General features: G+C 44.3%; 2 protein-coding genes across 2 annotated transcripts; one reads left to right on the top strand and one right to left on the bottom strand.

Annotated features, from left to right (window-relative positions):
- Positions 1–2,873: 2,873 nt before the first annotated feature.
- Positions 2,874–4,128, bottom strand: LOC129596121 (uncharacterized). Its single transcript, XM_055493312.1, has 3 exons — positions 3,506–4,128; positions 3,098–3,239; positions 2,874–2,997 (listed from the first exon to the last, which is right to left on the bottom strand). The coding sequence occupies exons 1-3, from the start codon at positions 3,957–3,959 to the stop codon at positions 2,874–2,876; spliced, it is 720 nt and encodes a 239-aa protein (XP_055349287.1). The 5' UTR covers positions 3,960–4,128.
- Positions 4,129–5,068: 940 nt separating this feature from the next.
- LOC129596103 (uncharacterized) lies at positions 5,069–15,154 on the top strand. Its single transcript, XM_055493285.1, has 5 exons — positions 5,069–7,038; positions 10,924–11,111; positions 11,185–12,175; positions 13,127–14,207; positions 14,315–15,154. Exons 1-5 carry the CDS (start codon positions 5,241–5,243, stop codon positions 14,856–14,858), a joined length of 4,602 nt encoding a protein of 1,533 aa, XP_055349260.1. The 5' UTR covers positions 5,069–5,240; the 3' UTR covers positions 14,859–15,154.
- The last annotated feature ends 352 nt before the right edge of the window (positions 15,155–15,506 follow it).

The following is a 15,506-nucleotide window of genomic DNA, read 5'->3' as shown; positions in this document are numbered from 1 at the left end:
CTTATAATGCCACAAAAAGCAGGTATCGGAAATTATCATGGGGAGAAATCATCGGATGACAAGCAGCCCATCTAAACATGTAGATAAAACGCCTGACATTCGTGACCCTAAATCTCTTGTAGCTGTGGTGGAGCTGGCGTACTGCCGTGCCCTCTAATGTTCAACGGAATAAACCCCACGTAGACCCATGGACGAGGAGGCTGGCTGGCTGTTTTGCCGCATCGACCGCTCATCCTCCGATTCATCACGTTGCTACATGTGCACGGCCAGATGCAGCGTTGGTACATGTTGCAAACGGCGCCAATTTCGCAAGTTGGCGCTGGCGCTGGGTTTGTTTTAGCCAATGTTGCTAGAACATTTTCATGGCCCCATCTGGAAACCCTGGGTGCATCCGTGAACCCCACGACTGTGTCAATGTTCGCAGTTGCTGCAGAATAAACGATGTTTCGGCACGCAGCAATACAGATAACCTTAACATTATCGCGATAGCAAAGCAATTTTTACAAAACGCGTGAATACGCAAAGATACTTATGGTATTTGCTCCTATTGATGCATTCGTTGCAAGCGGATAACAACCACTTTCGAATTTACATAGATGATGTTAAGCGAACTGCGATTTCATGTTTTCATGCTGTAGTTTAGCCCGACATAATTACGGTAATTATCGAATTTGAAGCCCCCCCCAATACAAGCCCCCGTAATTAGGCCCCCCCCCAATACAAGCCCCCCCGTAATTAGAGCCCACCCCTAAGGTCGTTTGAAAGTTATAAGCCCCCCCCCCCGAAATAGAAGCCCATGGGCTTAATTAAATACCGTAAAGCCCATATTAAAAAATGCCAAAAAGCTGGTTTGAAAAATTGAAGCCCCCCCCCCCAAAATACAAGCCCATGCCCGTAATTAGAGCCCACCCCGTGGGTCATTTGAAATATTTGTAACCCTGGGCTTCTAATTCGATAAATACGGTAAGTACGGCATATTCTCTTCCTTTTACTTACAGTCTGTTTCCACTGTTGTAGACGCATCGGTCACTGGGCGCGGGGTGGTGACGTTCTGTATCCCAGCAGCGATCCCAGTCCTAATTGTCCTAGCAACGCTAACACGGCATTCACTTCGGCCCTGTTGAGCGATTCATTCCCATTCCCCTAGGCACCGTTGTTTGGGTTAAACACGAAGTTCAGCGGGGCTTTGGTGGTCCTTGACGTCGTGGTCGTCGATGAAGTGGTAGGCGCGAAGCTGGTAGCGATATTTGGACTTTCATTGTTCGGCTTAGCAATGTCGTTTAGCGCATTGAGGGTGTCCAGTGCTTTCACCAGTACCTGGGTTAGATTTGTCAGTGCCGCGATATTGAACTGACTAGTGGTGGCTGCATGTACCGGCGCTATGGGACCCATCACCGCGCTGAGCACAGCTAACAACTGCAACATATTTCTGATAATAGCAAAAATTACGATTAATCTATGACGCTTTGGAAAATGCAGCCAACAGCGGCTGTAATATTGCTATAACTTTTTCAGTATGCCATCTTTCTTTCGTAATACAGCCTTAATACATAGACTCCTAATCAGGATATTGTGAAATGCTGTAAACCAAGTGACACCGATCCTCTGTCTGCTGCGTGATTTATGTACTGCTTCTGCACTGCGTGCGGTTAAAAATACGAGTACTAGTTCCAGAGCTACCCTAGTACATTAAAGTTGTCTAATACGTGCTTAATTTTATGCATATGACAAGCTGGCGAATTTTTTAACCGGACTGTTTTTAATAGGTTGGTTTGCCAAAAACTGCAAGTACGCGTACAGGCGCATAATGCTCGTCACCTGTCGAAAAGACCGGATATTGACAGGCACATCCGGTCCTGTAACGCCTTCTTTATGCACGTTGACGGATTGATAAAAAAACACAGTCGCAGGCATTGTTTTTCAGCCATGACAATGAGACTCTACTAGAATGTTTTGCAAATGAGCTGTAAGCTGAAAGCGCATTTACTATGGGTCTTACTGACAAATGAGATGCATAAACAAAAAAAAACGCTTTTTTGTGCAGAAATATGTGTATTACTAAAAGCGCTTTTATTGAGTGTTCTACTGAGATGCCTGCATAAATAAACGATTTTTTTGCAGTAATGTGTAAGTTGTGATGCGTCAAGTTGCAGCGTAAAGATATGGTTTCAAAATTAATCAATTCGTTGTATAGTTGTGCTACTCCATAGGAAATGTCAAAATCACTGGAAGTGCAGTCTAGACCGGCTATTGACAGGCGACAGACAACATCCGGCACTGGAACGCCTCCTTTATCCGCGTTGATCATAAAGCACAGGTGTAGTACTGACAATTTTTTCAGCTGTGAGTCGGCCCATGACAATAGGCACACGTAGAAAGTTTTTAAATAAGGCATAGGTTGACAGCGGTTTTACTGTGTGTTTTATTGAAATAGCACCGTTGAACTCACTCCGACTCTAAAACACTTGCCGAATTTTAATTTTCACCATGCCATAATAGCTCGGCATCGCTAAGATACCATTTCGTGGGCACCTGCGGTTTTGATCAGACGGAACAAGATGCATCAATAAATAAACGATAATTCTGCAGAAATGTGTAAAGTGGGTTGGGGTCGTTTTGCACAGAAGTGTAAAGATATGGGTGCACAAATTAAGCAATTCGTTGCACAGTTGCGTACTCCATGGAAAATGCCAAAAAACGGTGCAGGTGGATGCTTGATACGGAATAGAGACCAAGCGCTTCGGAGGAATGCGTAGGAATACGTAGAAGATGGTAAAGAAAAGATCGTTCACAAAGAGTAGTACGAAAGGTAGTTTAGTATATACAGTAATACTGGTTAGCCATGTTATGGAAAATCTGCACCGGACATTATTTCAGAGATGAACCATCAGCATCAGATAAGCTAAGACCAAGGTGATGATGACCATAAAATTCTTGCGGATATAGAACGGATAACGTATCGTCATGTCACCCAAAGTGCGACGAAACAACTGCCGCCTAGCCAAAGGGAACCCAGCTAACGATTTTGCCGCATCGACCGTTGATTCTCCGGTTCATAACATTGCTACATGAACACGGCCAGATGCAGCGTTCGTACTCGTTGCACAGGGTACCGATTTCGCAGGTCGGTGGTGGCGCTGTGCTTCTGTAACCCGCTTTTGCCAAGAAGGGTACAGAACTTTTTCCAGCAACCCGGGGCGCAACAGTAAATTTCGAGGCGGTGCCGTATCTTGCCGTTGCTGTAAAACAGAACGTTTTCGTTAGCATAATACACACATACAGATTACTGCTGACACATTGGCGCGACAATATCTTTTTCTAAAACAGGTGGTAATGCAAAATGCCATTGGATGGTGTTTCGCTCTGTTGATAGTTGATACATCCGTTGCTAACAATTTACAGGTAATAATCGCTTTCGATACGAGATTCCGGTGTGGCAGTCTTATACCGTACAATATCGGGATGTGTATCAGTAGCTAATAGGATTTTTCATTCTTTCGCTTACATTTTGCGGCTGCAGGCGACTTTGTAATCTTGATGCCGGTATCTGGCTCCGATGTGGCAGCACTGGACGATTCACGTAGCGACACCCCCAGCAACGCCATTATGGCACTTAATTCGTCTCTCGTAAGGTGCTGTGTTCCATCGCTGCTCGCACTCTGGTTAACGGCATAAGCCGTCGGGGATTTCGTTGTCGCAATGATTTCTTGGATCGTCGTCGTTACCGGTGGTAATCCAAGCAGCGAGCCCGGTCTCAGTTGGCGCAGCAACGACACCACGGCATTCACTTCGGCCTTCCTGAGTGCTTCATTTCCAGTGGTACCATTGTTCTGGCCCAAGATATAAGCAAGCGGGCTTTTAATGGTTGTAGCGTGAACCTTCACCAAAGGACCAATCAGAGCGCTGATCGTAACCAACAAATAGATCATGTTTCGACGGTCGCATAAAACACGAATCATCGATGCCGTTCCTTAATAATGCAGCCAACAATTATCAAATTTTTTACAATCGATCTTCGAAAACACGCCTTAGAATTAAATCCTACTTCCCCCTGATCCTTCTGAGCATCGTGACTGTGCAAAATACGTCATATGACACGAAGCTGATGGCTTTACATTAACCGTTTCATTGTGCATCGTTAACCTATGGGCTCGTATTTGTCAGTCTAATCATTCTGCGGTTAATTTCATTCGTTTGTGAAGTGCTTAATTTTTTGCTGAAGTCGCTTGTGTAGGCGGTGGCGATTTGCGATAAGACAGACATGCAGACGCATAATGCTTGTCATCTGTCGATCATCAGACTGTTCATGGTCTCAACCAGCATTTCTAACAACATAACTATGCATTTCGGCGGCCAAGATTAATAGAGCTGTCAATTTTTGTTGAGCTAAACCTTTAAAGACCACCGCATAATGAAAACGAGTCTCCTGATGGCTATACGAGTACCAAACGCCGCAGTACCGTACACCGATCATTGTGAATGCCTAATCGCTAGCCGAGGCTGCGATTTCGAAGGTGTGGTTGTTACCGGCGAAAATATGGCACAGGAGTCGGCCACTTTGTTCATCATACCTGCTGTAACTATCTACGTACACGGTACAGATATACCTTATTTTTGGTTGTAAAATATTGGTTTGGTTGTAGACTTCTGACTGATGTAACAATTAACATAAGTTTACGTATTGCAGTATATGTATTCCATTAGAGACAAACAATCTGTAGAATAGTCTTATGGAGTTTGTCTCAAAGTTTCCAACGCGCTGCTACTGGCTAAACTTGCGTTCCATTTCAATTTGAAAATCGTTAAAAACACGGCTTTTAAACGTGAAAATAAGGATACTTGTTATGCATATGGCTGCCAAACCTTGTATGGATAGTATATACAGTGTCTGTTTGTACGTTAACAACAAGCAAACTAAACAAACAACTTTTAAAGTTCTAATTTAATCTTATCTAAGGAAGCAGAGTTTATGGCTTTTCGGCAAACCGAATACATCTTATCACTAGGCGGGCGTTATTAATTTCTCGCTAACTCGCCTCGCTTAGAATTAGATTGTTATACAGCTGCCACAACACGGTTTTCATTGCATTCGTTTCTGTCACAGACATTCACAGTTTCCGGCAGTCCTGCAAGTAAATAAGCCAGCAGGCTGTTATTATTCAGCAGTTCAATAACTGCACGATTTGTTTTCTAGTAGACCCTCATGAAACGTAAGATTTACACGCAAGGGTTTCGGCAAGATGGGATCGAGAGACCTTGTGGCTGGCATTCATCTTGGGGCATCTAGCTGTACTTTAGCGGTGTATGATCGCCGCAGTGGCCGCATCACCGCAGTCTCGGAACCCAGCAGCGGCTTACAGGTAATACCTAACTGCATCGCATTTGATCAAACGAATACGGTGGGAAAATTGCTTTATGGCAGTGCGGCAAAAGCACACCAATCAATCGAACCGAAAAATTGTGTATACAATATCAAACGTATCCTTGGAAAATCTTACCATCATGCAGATGTGGCAGATCAGAAAAATTCCGTGTATTACACGATTCTCAACAAAAACGGCTCTCCTGTCGTTCAAATCGAAGAGAACGGCGCACCAGTTTATTATTCTCCAGAAGAGATCATCGGAATTATGTTGTCGTACCTGAAGCATATTGCGGAAAAGACATTCTCGGCAAAGATTTTTGGCGTTGTAGTAACTGTTCCAGCAAATTTTAGCATCGCACAGCGCCAAGCGATGAAAAAAGCCGCAGAGTTAGCAGGACTGACAGTCATCCAAATCTTAAACGAACCGCTTGCCGCTGCGCTGGGCTACTGGAGAGATATTCGGGACACACGAAATGTCCTGGTTTTCGATTTCGGAGCACAAACATTGTACGCGTCAGTTGTCGAAGTTGACGAGTCCAGAGAATTTCGCATCCGCGCGACAGCTTGTAACCAGCATCTTGGCGGTGACGACATTGACCTTTGCTTGGTTCAACACCTTGTGCAGGTTATTAAAGATTCATACTATACTGACGTTAGCACCAATGCGAAAGCGCTGTTTCGACTCAGAAACGAGTGTGAATCCATTAAAAAAAACCTGAGTTTCACTAGTAAGAAATTACTCATGCTGAAAGAAATCGCCGAAGACCACGATTTAATATCTAATTTTACTCGTCAGGAACTAGAAACTTTGTGTTCTTCTTTGTTTGGCCGCATCATACATCCAGTGCAGAGGGCTCTGACGACGTCGGGCTTACAGAGCACGGATATTTCGAACATAATTGTTGTTGGCGGCGGCAGTCGAATTCCTAAGGTGAAGGAGTTGTTAGAGCATCACTTTCCTTGTGCAAAATTGCTTATGACGATTGATCCATGCCAAGTTGTCGCAGTAGGAGCAGCAGAATTAGGTGGATTTCTATGCTTCGACGAGAGCGATTTAAACTTTGAGATAGATGGTGTAACACTTGCACCATCTAGTTTTCCGAAGACGTCGCAGTGTACAGCGAAATACTCATCAGTGAATTTGAAGCCACAGGTGTTAAAGAAAGTTGACTACCGGGCACGTAAACACGAAACATATTTGGCCAAATTAATTCAAGCGGAAAAGTCTCACGTTGAGCATTTAACTGCGTTAAGAGAAAATTTTTACCAGCCAATACTAAGCTGCCAACTAGTTCCTCTGGATATTCTGAACCAAATATTTCCAAATATTGAGGAAATTATTTTTCTGCATGCTGAATTTAGTCGGAATCTGCAAAAAAGCGCAACGGATATTGCTTCGTTAACGGCTGGAGATGCACTGGCTTCCCGATTCAATGGCCAAAACGGTAAAGAGTTTCAACGAGCAGTTTCTGCATTTTGTCAGCACCAGCGTAAAGGATTCGCATCTTTAACGGACGATCGCAACACGTCCACCGTGTTAACACGTCAATTGCAAATTTGCGCTGAGCGTTTGCTATGTTGGAACCTGACATTAGAAGACATCACTTCAGTCGAAGTCAAGATATTGGCCAAGTATTCAATTTTTATAAAGAAACTGATGAAATATTGTAATGGTAAGTCACGGAGCAATTAACGTTTATAACTTGCTAGGGGCATTGTGAAGTAAGTACAGATATAAGTACGCGTAATGATATATTTTCAGTGGATTTACTGTAACTTTTAATAAGTAAGTACACACTGAGTACTAAAACAAATTCATAACATAAACACTTCTTCGATTCTCGGGGATTATACCCATAACACATATCGCGTTTCCCCGTTAAATTTGGATAGATAGCGGCTGTCCTACATATACTTTATAGCTTGCACTTTGCACTTTTATGCGATATTTATTAGAAGTCCATTAGTCTCCCGCGCAAAAATGGGTAACTTTAATAATACAACATGATAAATCAGTCAGCATCAGTCACACCACCGTTAGCCTCCGGAAGCTGACAAGCAGTTACGCACGCGTATTCCAGCCCGGTCATATGGCATCACATATTACATCGGCAAGACGGCCTATTACACACCGTTAGGCATCCCGTCATTGGTTTGTCGCCGCACCAGCCCCACCCATGCCAGCCGAGCCGATCCATACCAGAACTATAATAATATAAGCCACCCTCCCCACCGTACCAGACAGTAGTCTTACAGCAGTCTGCCAGTCGACTATCAGTCTACAACTGCCACCTAGCATAGCATTGTTATAATGGGCATAGTATTTTGTTTATTGAATAAAGGTCACAATCGTACGGGGGCGTTACCTAGTGTTATAAGTACAGGTAGGTAACACACAAAGGTCATCGTCGATCTGCACAGGTATAACACAGGTCCACTATAAGAGAACTCTATGTTGCAACAGTGACTGGCCAGCAGAACGACTCACTTAGAAACAAGTACAACAGGAAGTAAAATTTAATGTAAATGCAACATGAAGTTGCAAGGACGTAAAATGAAGACACGATATTTAGGCGAGATATCTGGGCAGCGACTTTGTGGCTCTTTGGATATCAATGGCGTCGTTTCGCGAAGCGGATTTGAAATTATAAATCGTCTTTTAATTCGCGAGAATACAAAATTTTATTAAACAATGATTTTGAGCAAAAGGTCGTCTCCGACCAGCTTTTTAACAAGCGTAAGTACGTAACTCAAAATTGCCGCTGCGGTTCGAGGCGGTGGGATACCCTGATGTACAGGGAGTATAATGATACACGCTCTAGAAGGTATGTACTGAAGCACCAGAACCGTCCCAAACAACTGCGCAAAATAGCAGTTTACGGTAAAATCGGTCCGATTTCGGAATTATACTATGATACCGCATGGTCGGTACCCTGTGATATTGAGAGCTAGCGCACCGAATAGATTGTAGTGTAAAAGGTTTTATGCCGAATGAAAGGTTATGCAGGGAGCACTGCACTGCGCGACCCAAAAGGTGTCAGAAAGGAGGCGTGCATTACTTGTCCATGCCACTAAATCTGGAGTGACATCATCTAGAGTATCTATGGGTGCAAGGACTTGCATATTGGCTGCATATTAAACTGTTTAACTACATCAGCAATTGGCACTAACAGAAAGCATTTAATTTGTTTTGCTTGAGCCTGTCGTGATAGTTGAAAGAAAGACGTTGCTTATCCGTTCAGCACTACAGTAAAACCTGTGTAATTTGAACACCCGCGGTTCCTTCAAAAGCGTTGTTTAAGCAACTGTTCAATATTCGCAGTAGCATTCGCAGTCTAAAAGACGCTGCGGTTCCTAGCCGAGCGTTCAATATTCGCGGTTGTTCAGTCTCGCAGAGTTTACTGTAACACATAACGACCACGACACAATCGGTAAAACCGACTCTTATCTCAGACTGTTGGGAAAATGGGACGGCTTTACTATGAAGAAGATCAGGTACAAGACAGGAACTGCTGGAACTCAGGAATCCCTGCTGCAAACACGAGAATATACACAAATATACGAGTGTACTTACCTGACCTCACGCTACATGTTAGCAGAAGCGGTGAAAGCAATATCCATCAACCAGGCGATACTGGGCATGAAGAGACCAAAGGTGAAGGGATGCAAATGAGAGCTAAAGGTCACCTATCTTATTGCAAGACTACCTGACTTGAATAGTGCACGCCAGTAACATGAAGGAGAACCACAAACGTAGGTGAGTGACCAAGAGGTCTGGTAGCGAAGCCCTCACAGCGATACGAGAATAACAGAGCAAAATCGTGAAGTTAATCACATCGAGGCCAAGTCTCTAATCTTGTTGGAATTACAACTTGTGATGTTACAATGGGCCGTCTGGGCGGTCCATCCTTTCATTGGTGATGGTCTCAATTGTCTCGCGAAATACCTGGTCCAGTCTGTACAGCTCTTGTTGAAATATCCATGCGAGGGAAGTGCGCAAGATATGCACAATTGTTGGCACCCCTAGGCAATTCTTCAACAGGAACAGCGCTTGATGTTTAGGGATAAACTGCAAGCGGCCGCACATAATTCCCAACTGGTTAATTTTTTCGTTGACCATCGGGATTACGGCGGCTGATAGAAGAGGGAATCCGAGCAGATTTAGTTTATCCGCTGCTACTATAGCTATTCAGGGAATAAACTGGTGAACTCGTTAGCGGCCGATGAACAATGTGCTTCGGTACCCCACACAAAAACAGTTTGCACTTCGCGATGTTGGCTTCCAGGCCGACCTTCTTAGCTTCCACTATCAGCAGTAGGAACTTCCTATCACCAGTAGGAAGTTGCGGATCACTTCCGATGATGTTCTTCCTAATGTCCCTTCATCCATGTACCACGCGTTCAGGTAAGCGCTTAGTTTGTCGATGACGAACTGCATACCAAACAAAAGAAGACCGGACCAAGAGGATCCCCTTGCTGCACGCCAGACTGGGAGGCAATTATTGTTTCATCTAAGAACAGCGACGAATATGAACCGTAGAACATTTTCACAAAGGCGTAATATTTCGGTATGACTTCAGCCGTTATCCGCAGTACTTCCTCGCGTGACACGCAGTTGAAGGCGTTAGTGAAATCTATTTTTAGAAGAGCTTTAACGCCGCTGCTGTATTGGAGCAGAAAATCTCTAGCTGCGTGGATAATTCCTTCGACTCCTCTCTTTACTCCGGAGCCTAGTTGATGTGGCTATAGGATCTTCGCTGTGACAGGCCTTATTCGGATATCCACCGCCTTGGCAGCAATGCGGCGGTATGTATTTCCTGCGGCGATTGGGCGAAAGCCCACATCCTCTTTTACGTAAGGCAGCGAGTCGATCGCCAAACAAGAGTGGAACCACCTCAGGAGGAGCTTTGCCCGCTAGGATAAGGTTGAGCAAGTCCGTCAGGGCACCACACAAACTAGATGCGGCGTCATCCATTCTTGCGCCAATCAGATCCAGCAAATGTTGGGGACGCAGATAATCCAGGCCTCCTGCGCTGCCACGTGGCATCGCCTCTATGACAGATAAAACCTCAGCGGGGGTAAGAGGGGCAAAACTAGAGGCTGGGGGGTCGGGCGGCGGTATGGGTAACGGGGCAGCAGGGTGTTTAAGCTTCATTGATTCTATCACAATCGGGATACTGCCAGCTACAGAGTCCGACGAGAGCAGAGTGCTTACCGCTCCACTGACGTTAAAATCATCAATATGAACAACAGAGAACAATATGTAAAGGCTAAAGCTACGTCAGTGGACACGCGGTCACGTCGAAGTGCACAGTCGCGGTCAAAGCTCCTTGCTGGGGATTTCTCAGAAGGCACGGCTCGGACACGGGGTCATGACTCGAGTAGCCGTACTAATATAAAATCGTGAGAAGGGGCAATAGAAGTAATAGAGTAGTACGATGGGTACGGTGCAGGTACACCCGTACACGTCAGGCCGCAAGCAACAGAGCCTAGAAACCAAGATGTCAAATGAAACAACTAATAATGTTTTGACGAAAGCACGTTTTTGGCATTTGCAGTGCATGATACCCTTGAAAAGGAAAGATTTTCTTGTGCGTTGACGGAGTGTGAGACAATTCTTTCCAGTGTGCAGCAGCCCCTTAACAGTATGGATGAAACTTGGAACCAGAGTCGATTAAAGCATGTATTGGCAAAAATGGATACAGCGCCATTCATAGAACGTTGCAAGAAACTAAATTTGTCTCAGGTACTCCAAAATAGAATTAGTATTTTGCATTGATTTTTTGTCCATCAATCATGATGCTGAGTCACTTTTGTAGCTATCAAACCTTCAGGACCGTTGCCTGCTGTTTAGTGGAGATCTAACCTGGCGCTTGCCGAGCAAGATTGTCAACTTGCATGTGCTGCTTTTGGACAGCATGATTTGGCTTGTTACCAAAGTCGATGGAAAACTGGTCCTGAAATTCCATTCTCCATCGAGATCTGGATACAATAAAAGCTTTCGACGCAGTTTACCGGCTGAAACCTGGAATCCTGTTTTGTCGCTTGACAGTATTCACGTGAAAAGCAACGCTTTGGATAGCTTAGCCTTCTTTTTATTGATCAATGTGACTCAAGCAGATGCTAAAATGTATGAAATGCTTGCGGCCACAGCGTCCGAACAAACGGAATGGGTAAAACGGATAACCGAAGCCGTAGCAAAGGTATTCAAAACGAAGGACGTTTCGGTGAAAGCCGAATCATCAAAATATTTGCCTGAAAAGCCGTCTACCGAGACGGAAGATAAACTAGATACGGTGGAAAACAGTGCGGTTGTCCAGAAACCATCACACCGGGATTTGCAAAGTCTGCAGTCATTTTCGCGGCAGTCACCTGCCTCAAACCTACGGAGCAGCAAATCGTTTTCGGCTTTCAAAGGAAGTGTTCTAACAAAAATTCGCGGTTTAATACAACCCGGTAGCAATATCACTGAAACATTTGGTTGCAGTTGGCAGTACAGTTACCGCCAAAGCGATTATATTGGCCGAGGCGCTTTTGGCATTGTTTATAAAGCCAAAATAACCACCGCAAGCTCAACAAAAGAATTCTTACGAAACCGAAGCACTAAGCAGAATTTACTGGCCGTCAAAGTCACTCATTTGCACAAGGAAGCGGAACTGGTGGTGAACCCCGAACGCTATAAAAAACTTCAACGGCAATTCAGTATTCTGGTTCACCTAAAGCACAAGAATTTGGCGGCCTATCACAAGATCACCGTGCGCAATTCGGATGGAGGATCGTTCGTGGAGCTATTGATGGATTATTATCCCGGTAAGTAATAGGGAAAGTCACATGGTACTGTATTTTCACAAGTTTAAGGAACGCTCCGGGGGCCGGGTTGTCGGCCCCTTTGCGATCAAAAGAAACCGACGGTCCGGCCACGCCCCCACCATGTTCCTTAAACTTGTAAAAATACAGCACATTATATTACATTACTGTGCACTATGCATTCATAAAAGCGGTTGTACTTCAGAAAGTGATGCAAATAACGCTTTCATCATAATAACATATTCGGCTTTGCACTAATACGTGACCGGAGCGTAGCGACTGACAGAGGCCTTCAAATTCAGCTAAAACACAAAAAAGGACGTTGGTTTATTGCATCAGTTAAAGGGTGGCGTTTAAAGGTCATCTAAAGTGAATAGCCAGTGAGTATTGCTGCTTGTTTGTTACAAAGGGAGGCGACTATATGCAAAACGCCGGCTGACGCCACCCAAGTCTGGTCGTCTTTAGTGGAAGCCAGCGCTTATTACTGGTTTGTTATGAATCTGAAGAGATGTCTAAATTTCAACATCTCCGCTATAGCCATAGTAGGAAGAACACCCCTCATGGCGTCATGAGCGCATTTTCGCAACAAACTAGCAGTCAACTTGCTAGGCTTCCGCAACATTCATATTGCCGGGTTGCCTGAAAATTCAGACGGCATTGTGATGTGGCACCAAAAGCCTCCGATTATGTTATTGTTGCTTTTGAATAAGAAACTATGAAGCCATAATAAGTTTCTAACCATGGTATGTTAGAATGCTATGTAATAACACTCTCGTAAATTATTTCGTTGTTTTATATGAAAAGCAGATTGCACGACAAAATGCTACGCTCCGGTCAGCGAATACACGCCAACCGCCAGCGTGCATTTTCCCAGAATACAAGTACGATAAGTACCACAAACATCCATCATAAAGACGAAACCATATCAAATACTCCTGTCTTACTTGTCAACAGAAGGAGACATGGCCGCTTTATTGGAAACAATAAAGTCAAACCATTCTTCGCTTGACCCAAGCTCAGCAATCCGGTTCGCACTCGAAATTTCCCTCGGACTGGATTTTTTGCATAAAAAAGGGATTATTCATGGAGATTTGAAAACAGAAAATGTGCTCGTGAAGCGTTCAAAATCAGGACGAAAAAAGCTTTTGATTAGCGATTTCGATGACCTCGTCCCTATGCAACGCAGTGTGACCTGTTCCGGCGATATGACACACACCCGTGGCACAATACGGTATATGTCACCTGAGATGCTCAAGAATTACTTGGGATGGCCGACCGTGTCTCCTGGCCGAAAAACCGATGTCTGGAGTTTAGGCTGTATCATGCTGGATTTAGGCAGCTCTGTTACTCGCGAATACAAGAAATGGTTACAGCGTTCCAGTGCGGATGAACTAGTTGAATCCGGCGATAAACTCTCTAATTGGCAGTACTGTACCCTGATACTTGATGGCTACGCTCCGTTAATTATAAAATCGTTTCCGGAAAAGCTAATACAGTGTGTTCAAAAAAGCCTGTGTCATGTCAGTGGAAATAGGGCTTCTGCCGAAGAACTAGTTGATTTGCTAACGGCGGAGAAGCTTCTGATATTGTATTTTGAAGTCGAATCCTTGGAGAGCCATATTCCAGTCACAGGAGATACGAGTATATTGTCGTGCAAGCCATACTCAGTGCGCTTGGTCTACCCGTTTATGTTTAATCATTCTCAAAAAATCCTCCAACAATTTCCATTGCCAGAGGAACTGCGGAAAGAGTCTTTCTGTTCGTTTATATCGATATATGACAGTAAAATAGCCTGTCAATTACAAAATTCAAAAAGTGGAAAACTTGAAATAATTGTATGGGATACAAATAGACATTCCTGGCGTTCGGTGTGCCTTCAAGACTCGCTGGGGTACATGTCTGTTCCTGTGGCTGTGAAAGACAAAATTTTTTTCTGGGATAGTTCCTGCCAGGCCGATGGGCGTCTATTGCTAAAAGCTGTTGATTTCAAGACTCAGACTATCGCTGAGATGGCACTCATACCGCATGCAAAAGAGTAGGTTGTGTTTATTCGTGCTTTATGCGAAGATATGTGACAAAGTCTTTAAACGATCCTGAGCTGTAGTATTGTAGAATTTAATTTCTGAAATGTTTTCGTTGCAGGATCTGGCGAATAGATTGTGGTGCACGATTGGGTCACAAAATAGTGTACACAGGCAGTCGGCGATTCGATCATACAGGGTTTACCGGATTAGTGCTAATCTGCTTTAACACTCTGACCAACGGCTGGGAAACGGCTTTCCCAGAGCTACCTGAAACAATTCGCCGGCGTAGCTATGCGGTCTCCGTGTTGCACGATAATATTTACGTACTGGGTGGATTCTCTTCGTCTTCGAAGCTGCCTCTGTCGTCCTGTGTACGCCTCAACTTGCTTTCCGGGAAATGGGAGGAAATTTCGGATCTGTGTCGACCAAGGTTTGGACATTCTGCATTTGTCCTAAATCATTGCATATATGTGCTAGGTGGACGACATTCTGCGGAAGAAACCCTGTCAGATGCGGAGGTACTGAGTCTACTGACAAATCAAAATGCAGCCTGTTCAGGGGAAATATACGATCCGGAAAGTGATAAATGGTCGGAATTCGCTATCCCGGCACCTGACTACGAAAATAAACAGTTCTCTTTCTACAGTGCAATAAAACTGTGACCGTGTTCACTGTTTCCCGCTACAAGTCATTAAGTATAAATCAGCATAGAGTGTTGATTGTTATTAGCTGTTGCTGAAAGACCTGCCCGTCCTGGTTCTCTATTGTTTCCTTGTGAGCCGCTAGCGATGTCACCTTTTCTCGAACGATGCTTAGTTTCGACTCGGTTTAGCTGCCATCTGTGCATTGCTACGTTGAAGATCCTTCTGCCGGCTGCCCTTCTGTGTTGGTTATTTCCTTTTGCTCAATAACTTCAAAACTTGTATGTTAATCATTTTACTTTGCTCAATAAAGAGGGCCTTTGATTGCGCAGGAAACTGGTCGCTCTGATTTAATACCCAGCTTCCGGGCATGTGCAGGCGCCGCTGCACATTAGTACTCGTATAATAAGGAAAATATCTATAATACGCGGGGCCTTCCCATGGTTTTGAGATCTCGCTAAAACGCTAACCATAGCATTTTAAACAAAACTGACACCACCTTAAGATCCACCGTGTACAGAACTGATTCACATGAGTTTTGTTTTGAATTCGTCCTTGCAGAAAATAATCGTGCCGGCATGATGCCGCACTCGATTCAACCCTGTTTCAAGGTAACCAGGAAACTTTACTTCGTTTTAAATCTTAAACATACATTTCTGATGCAGCCTA

Source organism: Paramacrobiotus metropolitanus, unplaced genomic scaffold (assembly GCF_019649055.1).
Source record: "Paramacrobiotus metropolitanus isolate TYO unplaced genomic scaffold, Prichtersi_v1.0 Parri_scaffold0000086, whole genome shotgun sequence".
NCBI lineage: Eukaryota > Metazoa > Tardigrada > Eutardigrada > Parachela > Macrobiotidae > Paramacrobiotus > Paramacrobiotus metropolitanus.
The sequence above is the reverse complement of the archived record's forward strand: the minus strand, read 5'-3'. Positions and strand labels throughout refer to the sequence as shown.

Excerpts from the sequence above, each read along its gene's own strand:
- LOC129596121 (XM_055493312.1), bottom strand. The coding sequence starts at position 3,959 with ATGATTCGTGTTTTATGCGACCGTCGAAACATGATCTATTTGTTGGTT. Across the intron at positions 3,240-3,505 it reads GTCGCCTGCAGCCGCAAAAT|CAACGGCAAGATACGGCACC; the intron begins GTAAGCGAAAGA and ends TCTGTTTTACAG. Across the intron at positions 2,998-3,097 it reads ATCGGTACCCTGTGCAACGA|GCGGCAGTTGTTTCGTCGCA; the intron begins GTACGAACGCTG and ends CCCTTTGGCTAG.
- LOC129596103 (XM_055493285.1), top strand. The coding sequence starts at position 5,241 with ATGGGATCGAGAGACCTTGTGGCTGGCATTCATCTTGGGGCATCTAGC. Across the intron at positions 11,112-11,184 it reads AGAAACTAAATTTGTCTCAG|CTATCAAACCTTCAGGACCG; the intron begins GTACTCCAAAAT and ends TCACTTTTGTAG. Across the intron at positions 14,208-14,314 it reads CTCATACCGCATGCAAAAGA|GATCTGGCGAATAGATTGTG; the intron begins GTAGGTTGTGTT and ends TTTTCGTTGCAG.